At 61.8% G+C, this 18,900-nt stretch overlaps 1 protein-coding gene across 1 annotated transcript; it reads left to right on the top strand.

Annotated features, from left to right (window-relative positions):
* The first annotated feature begins 1,368 nt into the window (after positions 1-1,368).
* Positions 1,369-17,893, top strand: STAT3 (signal transducer and activator of transcription 3). The gene is made up of 24 exons (XM_075723051.1): positions 1,369-1,390; positions 9,087-9,233; positions 9,823-9,967; positions 10,128-10,226; positions 10,681-10,776; positions 10,861-10,942; positions 11,339-11,433; positions 11,633-11,784; positions 12,229-12,387; positions 12,514-12,606; positions 13,441-13,500; positions 13,800-13,829; positions 13,953-14,046; positions 14,131-14,178; positions 14,441-14,524; positions 14,607-14,705; positions 14,878-15,013; positions 15,131-15,183; positions 15,273-15,367; positions 15,696-15,835; positions 16,236-16,448; positions 16,731-16,773; positions 17,123-17,235; positions 17,322-17,893. The coding sequence occupies exons 2-24, from the start codon at positions 9,106-9,108 to the stop codon at positions 17,375-17,377; spliced, it is 2,313 nt and encodes a 770-aa protein (XP_075579166.1). The 5' UTR covers positions 1,369-1,390; positions 9,087-9,105; the 3' UTR covers positions 17,378-17,893.
* The last annotated feature ends 1,007 nt before the right edge of the window (positions 17,894-18,900 follow it).

Raw genomic sequence — 18,900 nt, 5'->3', positions numbered from 1 at the left:
CTCCTGCCTGCGGGTCCTGCCGGGCCTCCTGCCTGTGGTCCTGCCAGGCCTCCTGCCTGCTCCCTGTGGTCCTGCCAGGCCTCCTGCCTCCTGCCTGTGGGTCCTGCCAGGCCTCCTGCCTGTGGTCCTGCCAGGCCTCCTGCCTGCTGCCTGTGGTCCTGCCAGGCCTCCTGCCTGCTCCCTGTGGTCCTGCCGGGCCTCCTGCCTGCGGGTCCTGCCGGGCCTCCTGCCTGCTCCCTGTGGTCCTGCCAGGCCTCCTGCCTCCTGCCTGTGGGTCCTGCCAGGCCTCCTGCCTGTGGTCCTGCCAGGCCTCCTGCCTGCTGCCTGTGGTCCTGCCAGGCCTCCTGCCTGCTCCCTGTGGTCCTGCCGGGCCTCCTGCCTGCGGGTCCTGCCGGGCCTCCTGCCTGCTGCCTGTGGTCCTGCCAGGCCTCCTGCCTGCAGGGTCGGGCAGGTCAGCGGTTCCCAGCCCAGCGTGGGCCCCCAGCCCGCGGGTGGCCTTTCCACCCCCACCCCCCCGAGCCTCTCGCGGGCCCACGGGCGGTTTTCACGTAGGTGTTTCGTCCCACAGAGCAGCGGGGTCGGGGCAGCGGCCACCGAGGGCACGAAGCCCCCCGGGCCGGCTGGGTGCAGCCGCCCAGCGCGGGGCCGGGAGCCCGGACGAGCCCCCGAGCGTTCCCGCGAGCAGCGCAACCAATAAAGTCTCTTTTGTAAAGCACCAGCGTGCGGCCTGTTCGTGGCGCCGGCCGGGCCGCGGGGACCGGCGAGGGGCGTGGGGTGGCCGCTGTCGGGGGGGACGCACCCAGGCGGGGCCGGGGCCCCACGCAGGACCGGGGCCCGTTGCCCCACGCGGGGTCGCTGCCGGCCCCCTTGCCCCGCGCGGGGCCGAGGCGCGTTATCCCACGCGGGGTCGCTGCCGGGCCCCCGGCGTGGAGCACCGGGCCCGCCCAGGCAGGCGCTGCCCCTTTAAGAGGCGGTGGCGGCGGCCGCCGGCCGCGCGGTGACGTCAGGGCGCTGCCCGGAACTCAGCTGGGTTTCCCGCACGGCCGTTCCCGGCAGCTGCCGCCCCCCCCGCCGCGCCGGGCCGCCCCCTCCCCAGCGCCGCCGCGCGGCGGGAGGCGGTGCCGTCCGGGAACAGCCGACACGGGGCAGCCCCCCCGCGCCGCCGCGAGCCGTGACGAGCGCGGGGCGGCCGCGCTGATTGGTCGTCAGGGCCCGTCCCTCGCGGGGCAGCGGGAGCGCCGCGTCGCTATTGGCCGCGCTCGGCGTGACGGCGGCGGGGCGGGGCGGGGCGGGGCCGGGCAGGCAGCAGGTTTCTCGTCACTCGGGCAGGGTCCAGACGCGATCGTCGCCGGCACCGGGAGCCGCCGCCCCGCCCCGCCCGGGACCGCTGGTGAGCGCGGGGGGGGCCGGGGCTGTCGGTGCCGGGGACCCGGCCCCGGGGGGGGCTCGGCCGGGGCCGCCGGGCGCCCGTTGGTGCTGGTTGGCACCGGGGAGCCGGGTGTCAGGGCCCCGGCTGCGCAGGCCCGGGGCGGGGTGCCAGGGCCCGGTGTCCCGTCGGGGCTGTTGGGCCGCTGGCCGCCAAGGGCCGGCCGTGCCGGGGCCTGCCGCCGCCGTCCTGCGGCCCGGGTGTGCGGGGCTGGTGCCGGTGGCCTGGAGCTGGCCTGGGGCCGGGGCTGCCCGCATCGGTGGGGCTGAGCCGGGGCGGTCGAGCGGCCCGGGGGCGGGGTGGGCACGGCCTCGGCCCCCGCCCGGGGGGGGCCGCTCCGTGGTGGCCCCCGGCCCGCCGGGTGTCGGCGGGGGCGGAGGGCGCAGCCCCCAGCCGCACGCAGGGGGGTCTTTCCCGGGAGCCTCCCCCGTCGGTTCGGGGCCTGTCCCTGCCGCCGGGGCCGGCGCCGCGGACAGCCGGCGGTTTCGCTTTTGTGGGCAGGCGGCAGCTCGCTCCGCTGCGGCCTGTCCCGGCGGCGGGGCCGAGGCGGGTGCCGCTGTGAGGGGGCGCCCAGCAGCAGGTGAGGACAGCACCCTGTGTTCCAGGGGAGTCGTAATTAGGGAGGTACTAATTAACCTAACCCTCTGGCCTTGCAGCAGACGGGATTTCTTTCCTTCCCAGCAGGCGCAGAGCAAACCCTTGCTGGGCAGGGGCAGCTCCCAGAAGCTGGTGAGACTCCGAGCTCTCGCGGCGCTGGCACGCAGGGTCCCCGCTCCCTCAGTGCCGGTGCCGAGCTGGGTCTGTTGGTGAAGCGTGCTCACGCCGCGCAAACTCCAACAGAAAGTTCAAACCCTAAATGGGCTTCTTGGAGAGGCAAATACATCCAGACCGGCAGGGTAGGGTTAGCGGAGGTGCCGCCCGCTTTGCTTGCGTTGGGGCTGGGTGGTGGGCTCTTGCACGGTCTGTGCACTTTGGGGGGTTTAGCTGTAGGATGGCCCTTGGGCCACAAACTCGAGATGTTGATGCAGCCTGTCCCAGTGGTGGAATTTTCATGCTGATGAAATGACTTGTAACCAAGACTGAAAGCCTGACTGAGGGTCCTGCACCTGGGCAGGCCAAGGCTTCAAGACCTGATTAATGTCTCTGAGAGAGCTGTGAGCTCAGGGCTGCAGCTTCACCCGCCCCTTGAATGGAACTGCTCGGCGATGTCTTGCTTGGGACCTTCTGCCCGGACCAGGCTTTGGTTTGATAACTGTCCTTGCAGGCAGGAGGCGCGATGCAGAGTGGCCGAGGAGCGGGTGCGGAGCAGAGCAGCTGGGTTGTGCATCTCGGGTGAATATTTGAGCTGCGCGGCCAAGCTGCCTGAGCCCTCTGCGGGGGCCGACAGCTCTGCCCACCGCTCCTGCCTGCTGCCGGCCTGCGCTCTGCCTGTGAGCTTCCCACCGCTTGGCACAACGCTGGCCCGCGTCGCTGTCCCACGGTGTGCGTGACTTGTTCCGCAGGCTGTGTGCTCACATCCGTGTGTGCCTGTTGGAGGGGCACAGCTGGAGGACCAGCAGCGCCGGGGGAGCAGGGGTGGTGTCCCAGGTGGGGAGGCTCTGCTCTCGAGAAGGTCCCTTCTGTGTCTGCCGGGTGCTGGCCCTGCCTGTGTGTGCATGTCGGGGCAGTCGAGCCCCGTTTCCACCCTGAAGGTGATCGCTGTCGCTCCCCAGTGGAGCCTCTTCTGCTGTTTTCCGTGGATCTGTTGGAGCTGCTGGAGTGGCAGTGGCAGAGGACAGGAGGGGTGTGCGGCTGGGCATCCTTGGCCCTGGGGGAGTGGCAACCGTGTTACTCAGCTCCTGCAGCCGGAGTTACGTGTTGGGATGGATCCTGGAGAGCTGCTGAGCTGTGATGAGGAACAGCCAGCTGTGGCGTGTGGGTTGATCAGGGGACTCAGTGCTGTGGCTGCGAGGTTGCCCAGAGCCTTCCTCTGCCCTGTGCTGTCACCCTCTTCTCCTTTTGCAAATCTCTGCATCACTGCTCTGTTTTTTCCCCCTCCAGGGCTGGCTTTGAAAATGCTCCAGAGGAGCGGAGCCAAGTTCTCCTAATAGCTCTTTCAAAACTTGCTCTTGTGTTTGCCTGGAGCAATTAGTTGCTCTGTCGTAGACGAACGGTTTTTCTTCAGCCTGCTGATGGTTGTGTGGAAGCGGGGGCAGCAAGGCGCCTGGTGTCAGTGCAGCCGTGCAGTGCTGTTCATTGGAAAGCCGGGGCTCCCATGAAGTGTTGTTGATGGCTTCTGTCATAACTCTGTCATGCTCCCGCTGGTGATAGCTCTGTTAATGTGACCTATGCGATGCTACCGGTAACTGAGCTTCATCCTGCTCGTGGCAGCGCAGGGATGAGGAGTGCCGCAGGCCTTTCACGGGCTTCTCTGGTGATCCCCCCGTAGGCGTTGCACTGGGAGCCATTGCTTGTTGTGGGGGAGCAGGCGAGGGGTGTTCTCAGGTGCGTCCCAGAAACGAGACAGCAGATGGAAGGCGGTTGCGGGATTGCTTCCAGGGCAGCAGCCCTGTTTCAAATAAGGCTGTTGGAGTGTGCAGAGCTGTCCCGAGCTGCCAGTGACGCCGCACAGCTCAGGCCTGTCTCTTGTGCTCTGCCCTTGCAGGGGAGCTAAAGAAAGATGAACTTTAGCTCTCGAGCTACTTTTAGCAGCTTTGCTCTGAGCTCTGGACAGCGTGTTTACCCCTGTGCTTGCATCATGCCATGCTTGGCCCTGGCCGCATCGGTTGCTCCCTGGCTCCGTTCCAGAGATGGGAGGAGAGGCTAACCGCAGAGACGGGCAAGCCCAGCGGAATCGGAAAGGTTCAACCCTCAGATCTTTAAACCATGTCAAGGGAGGCTTCCCGTCGGCAGGGCTGGTTGGGGAGAGGCTCCTGCGGGGGGTTTAGGGGCTGACAAGGTCAGAGCTTCCCTAATGCTGGTGGTTTTGACAGTAAGGAGCATCACAGGGACCCTTTCCCTCTGGGATGGTTGGTGCTTCAGGCTGCCTGGCTGCTTTCTGTTGATGCTGAAAGGAGCCGGAGCTCGGTCCTGCACCAAAGGAGGCAATGTCTCCTCTCAGCCCTTCAGGAGGGCGAGGAGGCTTTTGGCTGCTTCCTGACCGCTTCGGGCTCCCAGCCGGTCCTGCATTCCCGCATTCTCCTGACTCGGTGATGGGCCGGGCAGCCTCTGTCACAGGGCTCCCTCCCTGGGGCTGCCTGCCCTCCTGTCACCCACGGCAGCAGAGCTGTCTGTTGGCGTGAGCCCGTGTTCTAGCAAAGCATGTCCTGAGGCTCTTCCCGGCCCCCTACTCTTGCGGCGACGTGTGGAGCGTTTACGAGGTCAGGCTCCGGTTGAGCTGGGGGCTGTAAAACCTCAGCATCATCTACTGCTGCTGCTGAGAGATCCCTTGGGGTCAGAACTGGATGCAGCGGAGCCCCCGGGGACGGCGAGCAGTGACCGTGCCCTGCCCTGGGCTGGCTGCAGGCACAGCTAGCAGGCAGCGGCCGTCCCTGCAGGTTGCTGCTCTGCTCCCACGTGGGGCAAGCCTGCCGTGGTTCTTCTGTACTCATGCGTGTGGTCTGCAGTGACTTCCTTTGCTTCCTCAGCCGCTCGCCTTGCGAGGAGATGCCTGCGGTGGGAAGAGGCAGAGCAGCTCGCGTTTTGCTGCGTGCTAGTTCTGTTTTTCAGGGATTGGTATGATGGCGCGCGGCGCTGGGGCCCCGGTGGGGCGCCGGCTTCCTGCGGCCGCGGAGCATGCGCTCCAGCGGGGAGGATCTCGCTCTTGAGCAGGAGCCCAGGCTGCCGCGGTGGCTCGTCCTGCAGCTATTTGTGGCAGCGAGAAGTGGCTGATTCCTGTCCAAATGCCGCTGCTGCGCGGCAGCCTGAGGGCCTTGCCTTCGGCCTTTCGGTGCTCTGCAGGCTGGGGCTCTAGTACTGCCCTGAAATACCCAGGTTGTGGCTTTCTTGTGGAAAATCCGCTTGGATCAGCGGTCCGGTGAGGTGGCATTTGGTTCAGCTGCGGCAGCCTGATGGGGGAAGTCCATCCATGAGCCGCTTCGCACCGGGCGCTGTGGGGGGCTGCCCAGGAAGCCGGCTCCCGTGCGATGGCGATACTGCAGCAGTGGCCCAGCAGCACCCATCCTCAGCTCAGGGCTGGGGACACTGCTCTGGCAGGAGATGGGCTAGGGCAGCAGCTGCCGTTTCCAGACAGGCTGGTGAAGCACCCGCCGTGCGTGGGGGTGCCATCACCGTGATGCAATAGGAAATGAGGTGGCTGAGCTCGCTGGCAGGCAGGGGACTCTGGTGACTTGTAGCTGTTGCCTGGCCCGTGTATTTATTGGGGTTTTCCCCCCCGAGAAGAAGCACCGCACGGTTCACGCTGCAGTAGTAGCAGCCTCCGGTACCAAGTTAAAAGGGCTGTGAATGCACCGCAGCTGACTGCGTGGAAGGAGCGCTCCCCGTGCTGCTGCAGCCACACAAATGGCCAGCCAAGAGCTGAATCCGCTGCAAAATGGGGGCTTTGCAATCCAGTACGCAGCCTTGAACTGCGGCTAACGGCCCAGCCTTTCTTGGCCTACAGCTGCAGAAAGCAAAAGCTCTGGGGTTGCAATGGCCCTGTTACATCAAGCCAGGTCTTACTCTGAGGCTGAAGGAGCATCTGTTTTTTACAGGCTCCTGCATGGGCCAGTGTCTCTCTCCTCCTCCCTTTCACTTATTGCTCCACTGAAAACAGACTTGGTTCACGTGGTCTTCTCTGAGGATTGCACCAGAGGGTTGTTGTTCAAGGTTAATGTCCTGTGGATGTTGCTCCTGTCTCTGGGACTATTCAGTGCTGTGAAGTTCTAAAAACCTCTTTAACTCTGTGTCAGGTGCTGGTGTCTGTCTTCTCCCTGTGTCTCAGTCCACAGCAGGACGTTCCCCCTTTCTCTCTTCTTACAAAAAGCATCCAGAAAAATGGGGACAGTGTCACGTGCAGCAACGATCAGAAGAGCACGACATACAGTGACACTGAAAGTGACAGGTGGCAGCGATCTGATACGTGAGCTCATCTTGGAGAAGCTGCTAGTGAAACCCATCTCAGTGCTGTGCAGCCCCTCCTGCACGAGCGGGGACTCGGGGCACGGAGCTGGCCGGGAGCTGTGGGTGGGCAGCTGCAGGCAGTGGCAGGGTGCCCGTGGTCATCTCTTGTGCAGCTGGAAATGTGCACGAGCACCCAGCTCTGTGCTCCAGGCAAGGTTCAGAGCTCCTGCCTGATGCTGCTGTGCGCCCAGGGAAGCCTTACATGCCATTCAGGCTTCATAAATATCTGTCCTGCCTAATGAAAGCGTGCCTGGCTCCTGCGGGGAGCAGCTGCTCTTGCTGTGGGCCTTGGTCTGGTCGCTGTGTCTTCTCCTGCTCCTAGCCCATCCTGAGACCCAGGGCAGAGCAGCCTGGTTTGCTGGAGGGGAATAAGTCCTATCTCAAGGGGTGGCATGGCCTTCCTCCCATCTGCCTCCTCACTGAGCGAAGCTCTGCTTGCTGGGTGCTGCTCTGTGCCTCCTGGCACCCCTCCTGCTGCTGGCCAGTTCCTAACCCTTCACACCTCCTTGCGCTGTTGCTGTGATTTCCTTCGTGCCGGCTCCTCAGGGCTGCCCCGCTGTGATGGTTTGCTCCCGCAGAAGCTGCGGTGGGGTCCTGTGCCGGCGCTGCCGCGGGATGGAGCGCGGTGCCCTGATCTGAGCCCAGGGCCAGCCCTGGGACTCCTGGCTGGTGCCGGTCCCTTCACCTGCGCCCGGCTTTCCGGCTGTCCCCAAACCCCAGCTGGTGCATCACTCGCTGCAGTGGCCTTTGGGAAAAGCAAACAGCTTTCTGCAGGGAAGTGACTTTCTGCTGGTGTCAAGCAGAGCTCTGTGCCTTTGCTTCCTGAGCGCAGCTTGCCATCCCCTCGTTAGTGTTAGTTTGATTTCTATCGATACACAAGTTGCTAACTCGAAAATTGCTCCTTCCTTGTTTCTGTTGTTTCCTGGCAGTCTCCGCCTTCTGCACTTACTGTAAGCTCTGCAGCTCCTTCCCTGCCTCCTGGAGCAGAGGCAGGCATACAAGCCTCTGGCTGGAGGCTGCTGGAAGACATTGGCACCAGGTGAAAGCCTTGTACCTGTTGCTGGTGACCTACATGCCCAAGACCCATCTTTCCCCCCGTGGCCAGAAGGTAGGAAAGCTTTGGGACATGGTGCCTTTCTCTAGGAGAAAGCTTTGCTGAAGGCAGGCACTTGGGAAGCGTGCTCTCGTGCGGGGAAGCCTGGTGCTCACCAGGCTGAAGCTGGACAGATGGAAGCTCAAGTCCTGAAGCTGAGCCCAAAGCTGCGTTCCCTGTGCTCAGGGAGCTCCTGCGCAGCTTGGCGCGGGTCTGAGGGGTTTGTTGGTGTTAGGAGCTGCCTACAACGTAACTTTTAATGCTGGCCTGACCCTGCGGTGTGAGGAGCAGCGTGAAGCGAGGCTTCCTACCTGTCTGGGTTTGTAAGAGCGGCTGCGTCTAGCCCGACCTGCCTGGGATTTTGCCTCCCTGAGCCCTCGGGGTCTGTGGGCTGCGAGATCATCTGCAGGGGTGGGAGAGGACGAGGCTCAGCTCAGCAGCCAGGGCCTGCCTGCTGTGCTCCTGTAACCTGGTGCAAATGGCCACCCGCTGCCAGTGCCAGCGGGAGCTCTGCTCTTCTGATCTTGGATGCTTCAGATTAATTTCATGACATGTGGCGAAGAGAATGAGTCAGAATCTGGGCTTTATTCAGCTTTGCAGCTGGCACGGCTGGAGTGAAACCTTTCTGCTGCCACTCGTCTCAGGAAGCTCGCCTGGGCAGGGCAGGGGCAGGCTGGGCTGGGGCCAAAGCCGCCTTCCGCACTCGTCTTTGGCTGGATTTTGAGTTGAGCTCTCGGGATGGAGCAGTGCTGCTGGGCTTCTTGGTGCTCTGGCTGCTTTGCCGCTCGCCCTGCAAGGCAGGCGAGGCTGCGCTGCCGGCGGCTTCAGGGCTGAGTGCTAAGGCGTAGATGTCGGCGGGTGTGAAAAGGGCTTTTCCTCTCGCAGCTGGGCTGGTTCCTTCCCCGCCCTCCCCCAGGCGTGTGTGCCATTATTCCTGCACTAATGATGCAGTCTTTGGTCTGCGGTTCTGCCTTCCCTTGACCAAGGCCCGCCCGTGGGTGATGGCAGCGGTGCCTGCCCTGCCAGCCGGAGCCGGGGCTGCTCTCGCTTTGCCCAGCCTGGAGGCACAAACGGGTGCCGGTCCCGGGACTCCTTGAACTGGTCCCGTGGCTGCTGGCTCCAGTGGGTTTTACTGAAGAGGAACCAGCTCCTGGATGTGTGACTGGCTCCACCAGGCTGGGGCTTGTCCCTCGGGGTGCTCATGGGCCCGGAGCTGCATACCCAGCAGCTGCCCTGGCCCCATGCTGCCCTTGGAGGGACGGGCACTGCCTGCCTCTTGCCCACGCCAGCCCTCCCGGAGCTGCGTGCCCTGGGCTCGCTGTGCCCCGGCTGTCTCTGGTTCTGGCCCATCAGCCCTCCCCAAAGGGGAGCAGTGGTCATGGCTGGGTCCTGCCGAACTGCTGGCAGGAGGGAGCCTGGAGCCTCCCGGGTGCCAGCTCTGAGCAGCACATGTGCCTGTCCCGCCAGGTCTCCGGAGCTGGCCAGGATGGCGCAGTGGAACCAGCTGCAGCAGCTCGACACGCGGTACCTGGAGCAGCTCCACCAGCTCTACAGCGACAGCTTTCCCATGGAGCTCCGGCAGTTCCTGGCCCCATGGATTGAGAGCCAGGACTGGTAAGGCCTTGCGAAACGCTGGTGTGGGGACTTTGCTCGGGACACCCACCCTGGGGTGGCAGCGGGTGCTGAGGAGGTCTGGAGGAGCTCTGCCGCTTTCCCTAGGCTCTTTCCTCCTCCCTGAGGCTTGTGCGGCGCGAAGGGGAACGGGACTCTGTGTGCACGGTGTCAGACCCCGGAGCAGGAGAAGGGGGAGCTCCAAGGCAGAGGTGTCCCCATCCAAGGCTGACTTACATTGGCCTCTGTAGTAAACAATGTTGACACAGAGCACCGATTCCTGGATCCCATCCAGAGAGCACGTGGGACTGGTGAGGTGCTCGTGTGCGCTGTCTGCCTGGCTTAAGGCCAGACTTTAAGCCTGAGTCCAAAACCTCTCTGTCGCCCTGTCCTTGCAGGCACAGGCCAAGGGCTCAGTTTTTTGGCGTGAAGCAAGTCAGGCCTGCTCTGGCCCTTGCTCTGGTGCAGGTTAGGAAGACGGCTGGGGTGTTAAAATGCATGGGGGATGGCAAGCGTGGGCAGAGCTGCCTGCAGCACTGTCTTGCCCCTTCCCCTGTGCTGGGCACCCAGGACTCTGCCCTCCCTCGCGCAGGGCGTACGCTGCCAGCAAGGAGTCACACGCCACACTGGTGTTCCACAACCTGCTAGGAGAGATCGACCAGCAGTACAGCCGCTTCCTGCAGGAGTCCAACGTCTTGTACCAGCACAACCTGCGGCGCATCAAGCAGTTCCTGCAGGTGAGGCGGGAAGCGCTGGTTTGGTAGGGGGGGCTGCGGGAGGAGCCTGTGGAATCCAATGGCTTCCTTAGCACAGGTCATGACCTGCAGCCCTAAAGGATGTGGAGATCCTGGGAGTTACGTTATGCCTGCTCACCTTAGGGGTTTGGACCTTTTACAGAGCAGATACTTGGAGAAGCCGATGGAAATAGCCCGCATCGTGGCTCGTTGCCTGTGGGAAGAGTCGCGGCTCCTCCAGACGGCTGCCACCGCAGCCCAGGTAAGTGGCTCAGGTGTCCTGGGGCTGCCATCCTGCTGCCTGCCCTGCAGCGCTGTGCCCGTACTCGGTGCTGTGGGGAAGCTCCAGTCCGAAGCTCCCCACTTGCTTCCTTCAGTAGCAGTAGCTGCTTTGTGCTGAGGGATGGCCCAGCTGCAGGGGCTGATAACTTCTGCTCTCCAGGCAGCAGCTGCTTCCCGCCAGGATGCAGCCTGGGTGCTCTCTGCCTGGGGTGGCTTTGTGCATCTGTCTCTCCTCTCGCCCCTTGCGTGGGGTGTGCCCTGCACCGTCAGCCTTGCTGTGCAGCCCTGGAGCTAATGCTGCAAGCGAGCAGCCAGCCGCACTGGCTTTTGTTAGTGAGGGGGTCAAGACCCATCCTGCAAAACCTCCTTGGGCTGGGAGGGGAGCATCCCTGGGTCGTGGCCCTGTTCTAATGCCCTCCTTGTCCCCTCTGCAGCAAGGGGGACAGGCAACGCATCCAACAGCAGCTGTAGTGACGGAAAAGCAGCAGATGCTGGAGCAGCATCTGCAGGATGTGAGGAAGAGGGTGCAGGTATGTGTGCTGCCTAGGTACCTTCTCCTTTCCCTACCGCAGTGATTTAGTGCTTTGAATAAATCCACATCTCTTGCCTTGCAGGATCTGGAGCAGAAGATGAAAGTGGTGGAGAATCTCCAGGATGACTTTGATTTTAACTACAAGACTTTGAAAAGCCAAGGAGGTAATGGAAGCTCATTAGCATCTGGCAAACCAAAGTGTGTTCCTGCAAAGAATCTTGCTGGAGGGCACGTTCCAGCCCTCCTGGTGCCTCCTCTCCAAGCCAGAAGGGTGGCTTTGGCTCAGGGCATTTGCATGGCAATTGGAGAAACCTTGTCTCTTGTTTCTGCCGCTGACACTGCCTCCAGGGGAGCTGAACCAGAGCTCTGCCTGTGAGCGGAGAAATGGCACATAGAGGTGATAGCACTGCTGTAACGCAGGAAAGCCAGCAAGAGGCTCTGTGAGATTGCTGCTTTCTAGGGTGCCTGTTCCTTTGCACTGGAAGCCTCTTGTTTGTGTGCTGCTTGGGAGGGTAGGAGGAGTCCATGTGCATGGCTGAACGTTTCTCACCTCTGCACAGACATGCAGGATCTGAACGGAAACAATCAGTCGGTGACCCGGCAGAAAATGCAGCAGCTGGAACAAATGCTCACGGCGCTGGACCAAATGCGAAGGGTATGTTGTGCAGCTGGCCCTCCAGATCTCCCTGGGGTGCAGTGGTGCCCTTTTTCTGGGGTATGAGTTTGGTGTTCCTGCATGGCCAGAACTGAGAGCAGTGCTGGAAACACAGCCCTGGGCGACTTCTTTCTTGTCTGTGAATGTGAAACTTGCAGATCTCAGAGGGTGTTGAAAGTTCTGCTTTCTTCTTTGACAGGGTATTGTGAGTGAGCTGGCTGGACTGCTGTCAGCCATGGAGTATGTGCAGAAGATGCTGGCAGATGAGGAACTGGCAGACTGGAAGAGACGGCAGCAGATCGCCTGCATTGGTGGCCCACCAAATATCTGCTTAGACCGGCTTGAGAACTGGTAGGAGCTGGCTGGGGGTTGCACCAGTCCCTAGAGAGGTGGCATTCAAACACCTGCAGTGGAAATGAGCTCTTTGCCTCTGGAAACATCCTTGCAAAATGGCTTCTGATGCCTGCAAGCATAATTGTAATCCAGTAGTTGGACTGATCCTTGACAGCGGGCACTAGTGCTGAAATGGTTAGCCCCAGGCCCGTGGGATTTTAAGGCTGCTGTGAGAAGTTCCTGTTCCTGGCGTGCAGAACTTGGGCACGTGCAGGTTTATTTTGTAACACATGGCCCAGAAAAATGCACTGAGCTGGAAGACATAGACGTGTTCTGTTCTCTGCCGGTTTGGTACGGAGAGCATCCTGTCTCGCACAAGCGAGGGAAGAGGAGGGCTCTGCGGGCTGGGACCGTGCAGGGCTCGGGAGCCAGAGTTAACACCGGTTCTTCCTGCTCCCCTAGGATAACCTCTCTTGCCGAATCACAGCTACAGACCCGGCAGCAGATCAAGAAGTTGGAAGAACTGCAGCAGAAAGTGTCCTACAAGGGTGACCCGATCGTCCAACACCGGCCCATGTTGGAGGAGCGGATTGTGGAGCTGTTCAGGAACTTGATGAAAAGGTGCTGAGGGCTGGGAGGGAGCTGTGGGCAGTCCCCTGGTCACGGGCAGTCGGTGGAAGGGTGGGCAGTGAGCGTGCTGGGCCAGGCCTGAAGTTTGACTGTGGTTCTCGTGCCTTTCCCCTGCAGCGCTTTCGTTGTGGAGAGGCAGCCCTGCATGCCCATGCACCCCGACCGGCCCCTGGTCATCAAAACCGGCGTGCAGTTCACCACCAAAGTCAGGTGGGTCACTGGCCCCTGCGATCCCGCTGCACTACGGGCATGGGAAAGGAGCCGTGCGGGGGGAAAGCAAGGCAGGATCTCCCTCTGAAGGAGATGCTGGTGTGGATCCTGCCTCCAGCTTGCCTGGGGAGTCCTGGTGCTGGGAGGGAATGAATCCCAGTGGGCTGGTCCTGCTGGAGTACCGCCTGTGTGACTCAGTGCAGGGACGGCGGCTACTGGCTGGGGCTCTGCCGTGTTCCTGGAGGCAGCCGGGATTCTGGTAAATCCCGCTGCGGGGGCGGGTGGCAGGAATAGTCAGCGTGTCCCTGGCCAGCTGCCTCTCACAGGCTGGGACATCTGCCAGGGCTCCTCTGCACCCAGGCCCGTGGCAGCAACAGGCAGTAACCCACAGTAATCCACAGAGAGAGGCTGCTCTGACACCAGGCTCTGCCTGGAGCTTGTTCACTGTCTCCCAGCTGTGCTCCCATTGCCCCCTTGGTGTGTGGCAGCATCTGGCCGCAGAGCAGCGCCGAGGGTGTTTGTTCAGAGTGGATGCCTGCCTGGTGTGGGCAGTCAGCAGCCAAAACGAGCCCTCCTTGCAGGGGCTCAGGGGAGCATCAGTGGTGGGGCTGACATGTCACAGGCCTGTGTGCAGACGGGCTCAGGGGTGCTGGAGGAGCTGGGTAATGCTGCGTCCCTGTGGGCTTTGTGGTGTGAACTGTGGTGCTGCTGGGGGATGCACACAGCTCTGCTGTCCATCCAGCTGCTGTCTGTGCCAGATGCTGTGTTGAACTGGAGTTGTTTGCATGTGCAGGATGTTCACGGTCACATTCTGCTTCTGCTGACTCTTTGCAGGTTGTTAGTCAAGTTTCCAGAGCTGAACTATCAGCTGAAAATTAAAGTCTGCATTGACAAGTGAGTTCTGTGCTCTGATCCTGGCAGCATTGGGTCGGGTTACTGGAGTGGGACTTGTTCCTGCTGCCTTTGGGTCAGGCCCCATCCCTGCGCAGAGGGCCAGTGTGGCCCCTGGTAGAAGGGGAAGGTGCGGGGTGGCACTGGGTCCCAAGGGTTCATTCCCATGTGGCGGGACAGCTTGGGGGGCTTGTGGGACTCGATGTTGTGATGCAGCTGGCCCCACACACCAGCTTGTCTGTCTGCATCAGGGTGGGAAGGGAGCCACAGCCGTGACTGGGTGTCTCTCTCCCCTTTCCTAGGGACTCTGGGGATGTTGCAGCGCTTCGGGGGTAAGTGTGATGTTTTGGATATTTTTTTTTCTTGCTTGCTTCTGCTCTTAATCCTGGCAAACATCCTATCACATGTTCGCTCTGAGGGCCCTGTCAGCCATGCTCTGTCTTTCCTCTTTTGAGGTCCCGGAAGTTTAACATCCTGGGGACAAACACCAAGGTCATGAACATGGAGGAGTCGAACAACGGCAGCCTCTCAGCAGAGTTCAAGCACCTGGTAGGTACCATGAGCTCTTGAGCTGCTCCTGTTAAGGCTGTGTGCTGTCGCGGTGTTGCTTCAGCCTGTTCCTTCTCTCCGCAGACCCTGCGGGAGCAGCGGTGCGGTAACGGAGGCAGAGCCAACTGTGATGTAAGTGCTGGGGGGGCCCTGGGTAGGAGAGCCCTTTGCGGGCTCTGCTCCCTGTCTCGCGCTCTGTCTTGCAGCTGAGCTGTGAGGGGGAACGGGAGCCCTGCCTCGAGAGCGGGTGTCCGCAGGCACCCTCTGGTGTGTTGGCAGCTGCCAGAGCAGCCATCTCCACCCAGACCTGAGCAGCAGCGTTGGGCCTGATGGCCGTGTGTCAGGCCGAGGGTCGGTGTCTCCTGGGTGCTCATCATGTCCTCTTCCACCCTAGGCCTCGTTGATAGTCACTGAGGAGCTGCATCTCATCACCTTTGAGACAGAGGTGTATCACCAGGGGCTGAAGATTGACCTGGAGGTGAGCTGTGGGTCCAGATGGGCCTGGATGCAGAGGAGCCCTGGGAGATGTCCCAGCCTGTGGTCATGTCCTGTCTTTGCAGACCCACTCACTGCCTGTGGTGGTCATCTCCAACATCTGCCAGATGCCCAATGCCTGGGCATCCATCCTGTGGTACAACATGCTGACCAACAACCCCAAGGTAGGGCCTGGCGCTGAGGGGATGGCTAGCAGAGCAGCAGTGCAGGCTTTGGGACCAGAGTGTCACTGCAGGCAGGGAGAGGGAAGCTGTGGCCTGGCAGCAGGGCTGGGGGCAAGACCTGGCCCTGCTTCTGTCCCATGTCTTGCTCAGGGCTGTGTTTTCCCTTGTGCAGAATGTGAACTTCTTCACCAAGCCCCCCATTGGGACCTGGGACCAGGTGGCAGAGGTGCTGAGCTGGCAATTCTCTTCCACCACGAAGCGCGGCCTCAGCATTGAGCAGCTGACAACGCTGGCAGAAAAACTCCTAGGTAACCTGGTGTGGGTGTCCTGCCCGTCCCTGCTGTCCCTCAGGTTGCTCCCTGGAAATGGTGTCTTTAGAAGAACAGCTCAATCTAAATGTTGATGCTCCTGTTCTTCTCTGCCAGGGCCAGGTGTGAATTACTCTGGCTGTCAGATCACCTGGGCCAAGTTCTGCAAGGTATAACTCCCTCTCCTCCCCTGAGCACCTTCCCTTGGCTGTTCCCTTCCTCCAAGCCGTATTCATAGCCTCTCTGCCCTCTTCCTCAGGAGAACATGGCTGGCAAAGGCTTCTCTTTCTGGGTCTGGCTGGACAACATCATTGACTTGGTGAAAAAGTACATCCTGGCGCTGTGGAACGAAGGGTGAGCCTTGGCCAGCATCGGTCCAGAGACCCTTGGCTGAGCTGGGCCTTGGGAGGGGTCCCATGAGTCCTGTCCTGATGGAGAGGGATGCCTTGTCCAGGTGCAGGTGGGCTCTCCCGGGATGCTTTTTCTGTCCGGGCCCTGTTGGCTGGTTCAGAATGAAAACCCCTGGCACTCGGGAATGCCTAAAATGTCGGTGGCTGTGTGGTGGCTGGGCCAGGCCCTGCTGCTGCCTGACGCTGTGCAGAGAGCTGGCAGGGTTCACATCCTGGAATAGCTGCCCCGGTATCCTGACCCACCCTTGCTCTCCTCGCTTCCTGCTGCCCAGGTACATCATGGGGTTCATCAGCAAGGAGCGGGAGCGAGCCATCCTGAGCACCAAGCCTCCGGGAACCTTCCTGCTGCGGTTCAGTGAGAGCAGCAAGGAAGGCGGCATCACCTTCACGTGGGTGGAGAAGGACATCAGCGGTACGTTGCTCTTCCCCCTCGCTGCCCTGGGTGCGGTGCCTTGCTTGGCTATTGTTCCTGGCTCCCAAGGGGGCTTGGAACCCCGTGATAAGGCACTTGTTCTTTGTCCTTGTCCTGACAAGCCCTCTGCCTAGGTTAACTCTTTGAGCCCGGGTGCCCTTTGGTCTCTGCCTCCTGGGTGTCCCTGCCCATGTGCCGCCTGTGTGCACGCAGTTTTCTGCGGCACTGAAACCACCTGGCGGGTTCCCGTCCTGCCCCGTGGTTTGCTGGGTGCCTTGTGAGGCTGGGCACAGCCCCAGGCCGACCTTGTCCCTGCTGCTCCTGCGGAGTCTGAGGAAGGCCCTGCCTTTGCTGGAGGAATGCAGGTGTCTTGCCCCGTGTCAAAAGTCTCCTTGTACAGGGAAGACCCAGATCCAGTCTGTGGAGCCTTACACCAAGCAGCAACTGAACAACATGTCATTTGCGGAGATCATCATGGGCTACAAAATCATGGATGCCACCAACATCCTGGTGTCCCCCCTGGTGTACCTGTACCCGGACATCCCCAAGGAGGAGGCGTTTGGGAAGTACTGCCGCTCCGAGAGCCAGGAGCACTCTGAAGCTACTGACTCAGGTAGTCGTTGACTTTCTGCGCTCCAGCATGGCTCCTGTGTCACGGGGAGGCTCCAGGGACAGCACTGGTGGAAGAGCTGTCGCCAGCCAGGATCCTGGGCCCGTCCCCGGAGGGCATAGCCAGAGCGTGGGACTAACGGCGGGGTCCCCGTGGGGTGTGGGCAGCGAGGGCTGCGCAGGGGCTGGGAGGGCGGGTGCTGCCTGCAGGTCTGCGCTCCGGAGCTGGGGGAGAGCAGGGTTCCTCCTCCGGTGGCTGGTGACAAGGCTGCTCGCTCCTCTGCAGGTGCTGCTCCGTATCTGAAGACCAAGTTCATCTGTGTCACCCCGTGAGTGTTCCTGGGGGGTGTCTGTGAGTGCCGGGGGGGGGGGCCATTTGTGTGCTCAGCCTTGCTTGAGGCGGGGGTTTCCTTCCCACCGCTGCCTGGCCTCTGCCCGGGTGCCATGAGGCTCCCAGCCTGGGCAGGGGGAGACCGTGGGGGCCGAGCCAGGCTCCAGCTGGCTGCCCTAACCGCAGACCTGTTCTTCCCCTCCTGGGGCCCCTTTCCTCTGGAGAGCTTTTTGGGACCAGCTGTGCCGTGCCCTGGGGCCCATGGGGGAGGAGAGGGGGTGTCTGAGAGCTCTGGCTGGGCCCTGACCCCAGAGGTTTCTGTGCTTTTCCCTTCCTCCCTCGGGCAGCACCTCCTTCAGCAACACCATCGACCTGCCCATGTCCCCGCGCACCCTGGACTCGCTCATGCAGTTTGGCAACAGCAGCGAGGGAGCAGAGGCCAATGCGGGAGGGCAGTTTGGTGAGTCTGGTGGGACGCGGCACCCAAGGGCGCCCTGGCCGTAGCCACGCGTGGGCCCTGTAACCTCCGGCCGTGTCTCCCTGCAGAGTCGCTGACGTTTGACATGGAGCTGACCCCGGAGTGTGCTTCTTCACCGATGTGAGGTGCTCCGCCGGTGCTCGCGGGGGCCCTCCCAGGACTCGGACTTCCCACCTCCAGAGAGCTTCCTCAGTCTCGCCCTGCTCGGTCGTGGTTGCTCTGGGCTGTTCCTCGGGAGGAGCTGGGGGCCGGGGTCCTTGCCACCGATTCCTTTTTTGACCCAAATGAACACACCCCCCCTTTCCAGGGTGGTTTCTGGTCGTCTCTTTGGGGGGAGGGGGGAATTGAACCTTTTTCTATTTCCTTCCATAACAGTTTTTTATTATTGTTTTGCTCATTCAAGTGCCTATTAGCCTCCGATCGTAGCCTCAGTTTTTACAAATGCTTCTGCAGCCCCGGTCATGCTGCCTGCTGTTGAAAACTGCTTTCCTGACTGCCAGAGTCCAAAAGGCCATGAAGATCTTGTGAGCCCAGATTTGCCTCCGGGCACCTGAGAGGGGACCGGCCGATCCTGGCCTCAGCATGGGTTACCTGATGCGCTGTGCCGGGGGCGAGCATTGCTGCTGCCCAGGCAGCCTTCCCGGAGCTCGCAGAGGGTTCTCCTCTCTGCACCTTTGGCCCTGCTTTTGGCCAGGAGGACCAGCACACAGCTCGGAGCTGCGAGGTGGATGGGCCCAGCGCTCCCGCCCTGCGAGGGCGATGCTTCTGCTGGGCTCAGCCTGGGCTTTGCTGGGAGCAGGGGCTTTCTGTGGGTGCCTGCGCTTGCCACCGACTTCCTGCTGTGGGCACAGAGATCCGGCTAGCTCCAGCGGCCCCAGGGCTCCTGCTCGGACTACTGGTTTCTCTGCGGTGCAAAGACTGCCCTGGGGCAGGACAGTGATGTGTCCCAACACCACTGCGTGCTTGTGAGCGTGCAGCGTTTGCATCTTGAGTCTGTTTTGGGACCTGGGTATAACCGCAGAGGCTGCCCCGACGGTGGCTCGCCCCGTGGCCAGGCTAGTGACAGAAGCACGGCTGTGCCCCCCTCGCTGCACGCAGCTAGACCTGTTGGACCCCGGCGGGAGGCCACTGGATCTAGCGTGATCTGCAGTGGATGGCCTGCCCTGGCCCTTTTCCTTCTGGTATGGCTTGTAACGTTCCAGGCAGTGGGTTTGCAGCTTCTCAGGGGCTTCGCATGGCATTTTTGTTGGAGGTTGGCTGTTACTTTTAAGGTAGGAGGTGGCAAGATTTGAAGGGAGCAGGATGTACATAGGGAGAGGAATCCGCTGTTAGTCAGTGCTCGATGGAGACGTGGGTGTTGCAAAGGGCAGGTTTCCTTGCTCAGAGGGTCAAGGAAAGGTGGAAGCTGTGCTGGCCTTTCCATGCTGTGGGTGCACAGACACGGATGAGCAAGGAAAGGGAGGGAGAGGCGGCAGGAGAGCTGCCTGCCCCCTGCTCTGGTATCTGGAAGCCCGTGGTGGTAACGGCTGCAGCTGCCTGCAGGAGGGTGGCATGAGGGGTTGCGTGCTGTGCTCGGCCAGGCCCGCTGCAGTTGGCACGGAGGCTGTGAGTAAAATCAGCGGAGAAACTTCTAGCTGGGCATCAGCT

This window comes from Pelecanus crispus, chromosome 18, assembly GCF_030463565.1.
Source record: "Pelecanus crispus isolate bPelCri1 chromosome 18, bPelCri1.pri, whole genome shotgun sequence".
NCBI lineage: Eukaryota > Metazoa > Chordata > Aves > Pelecaniformes > Pelecanidae > Pelecanus > Pelecanus crispus.
This window is presented reverse-complemented; position numbering and strand designations above follow the sequence as displayed.

What these genes read in the sequence shown, in the direction of transcription:
- STAT3 (XM_075723051.1), top strand. Translation starts at nt 9,106, where the DNA reads ATGGCGCAGTGGAACCAGCTGCAGCAGCTCGACACGCGGTACCTGGAG. An exon ending in GCATCAAGCAGTTCCTGCAG is followed by an intron (nt 9,968 to 10,127) that starts GTGAGGCGGGAA and finishes GACCTTTTACAG; the next exon opens with AGCAGATACTTGGAGAAGCC. An exon ending in CGCTGGACCAAATGCGAAGG is followed by an intron (nt 11,434 to 11,632) that starts GTATGTTGTGCA and finishes CTTCTTTGACAG; the next exon opens with GGTATTGTGAGTGAGCTGGC.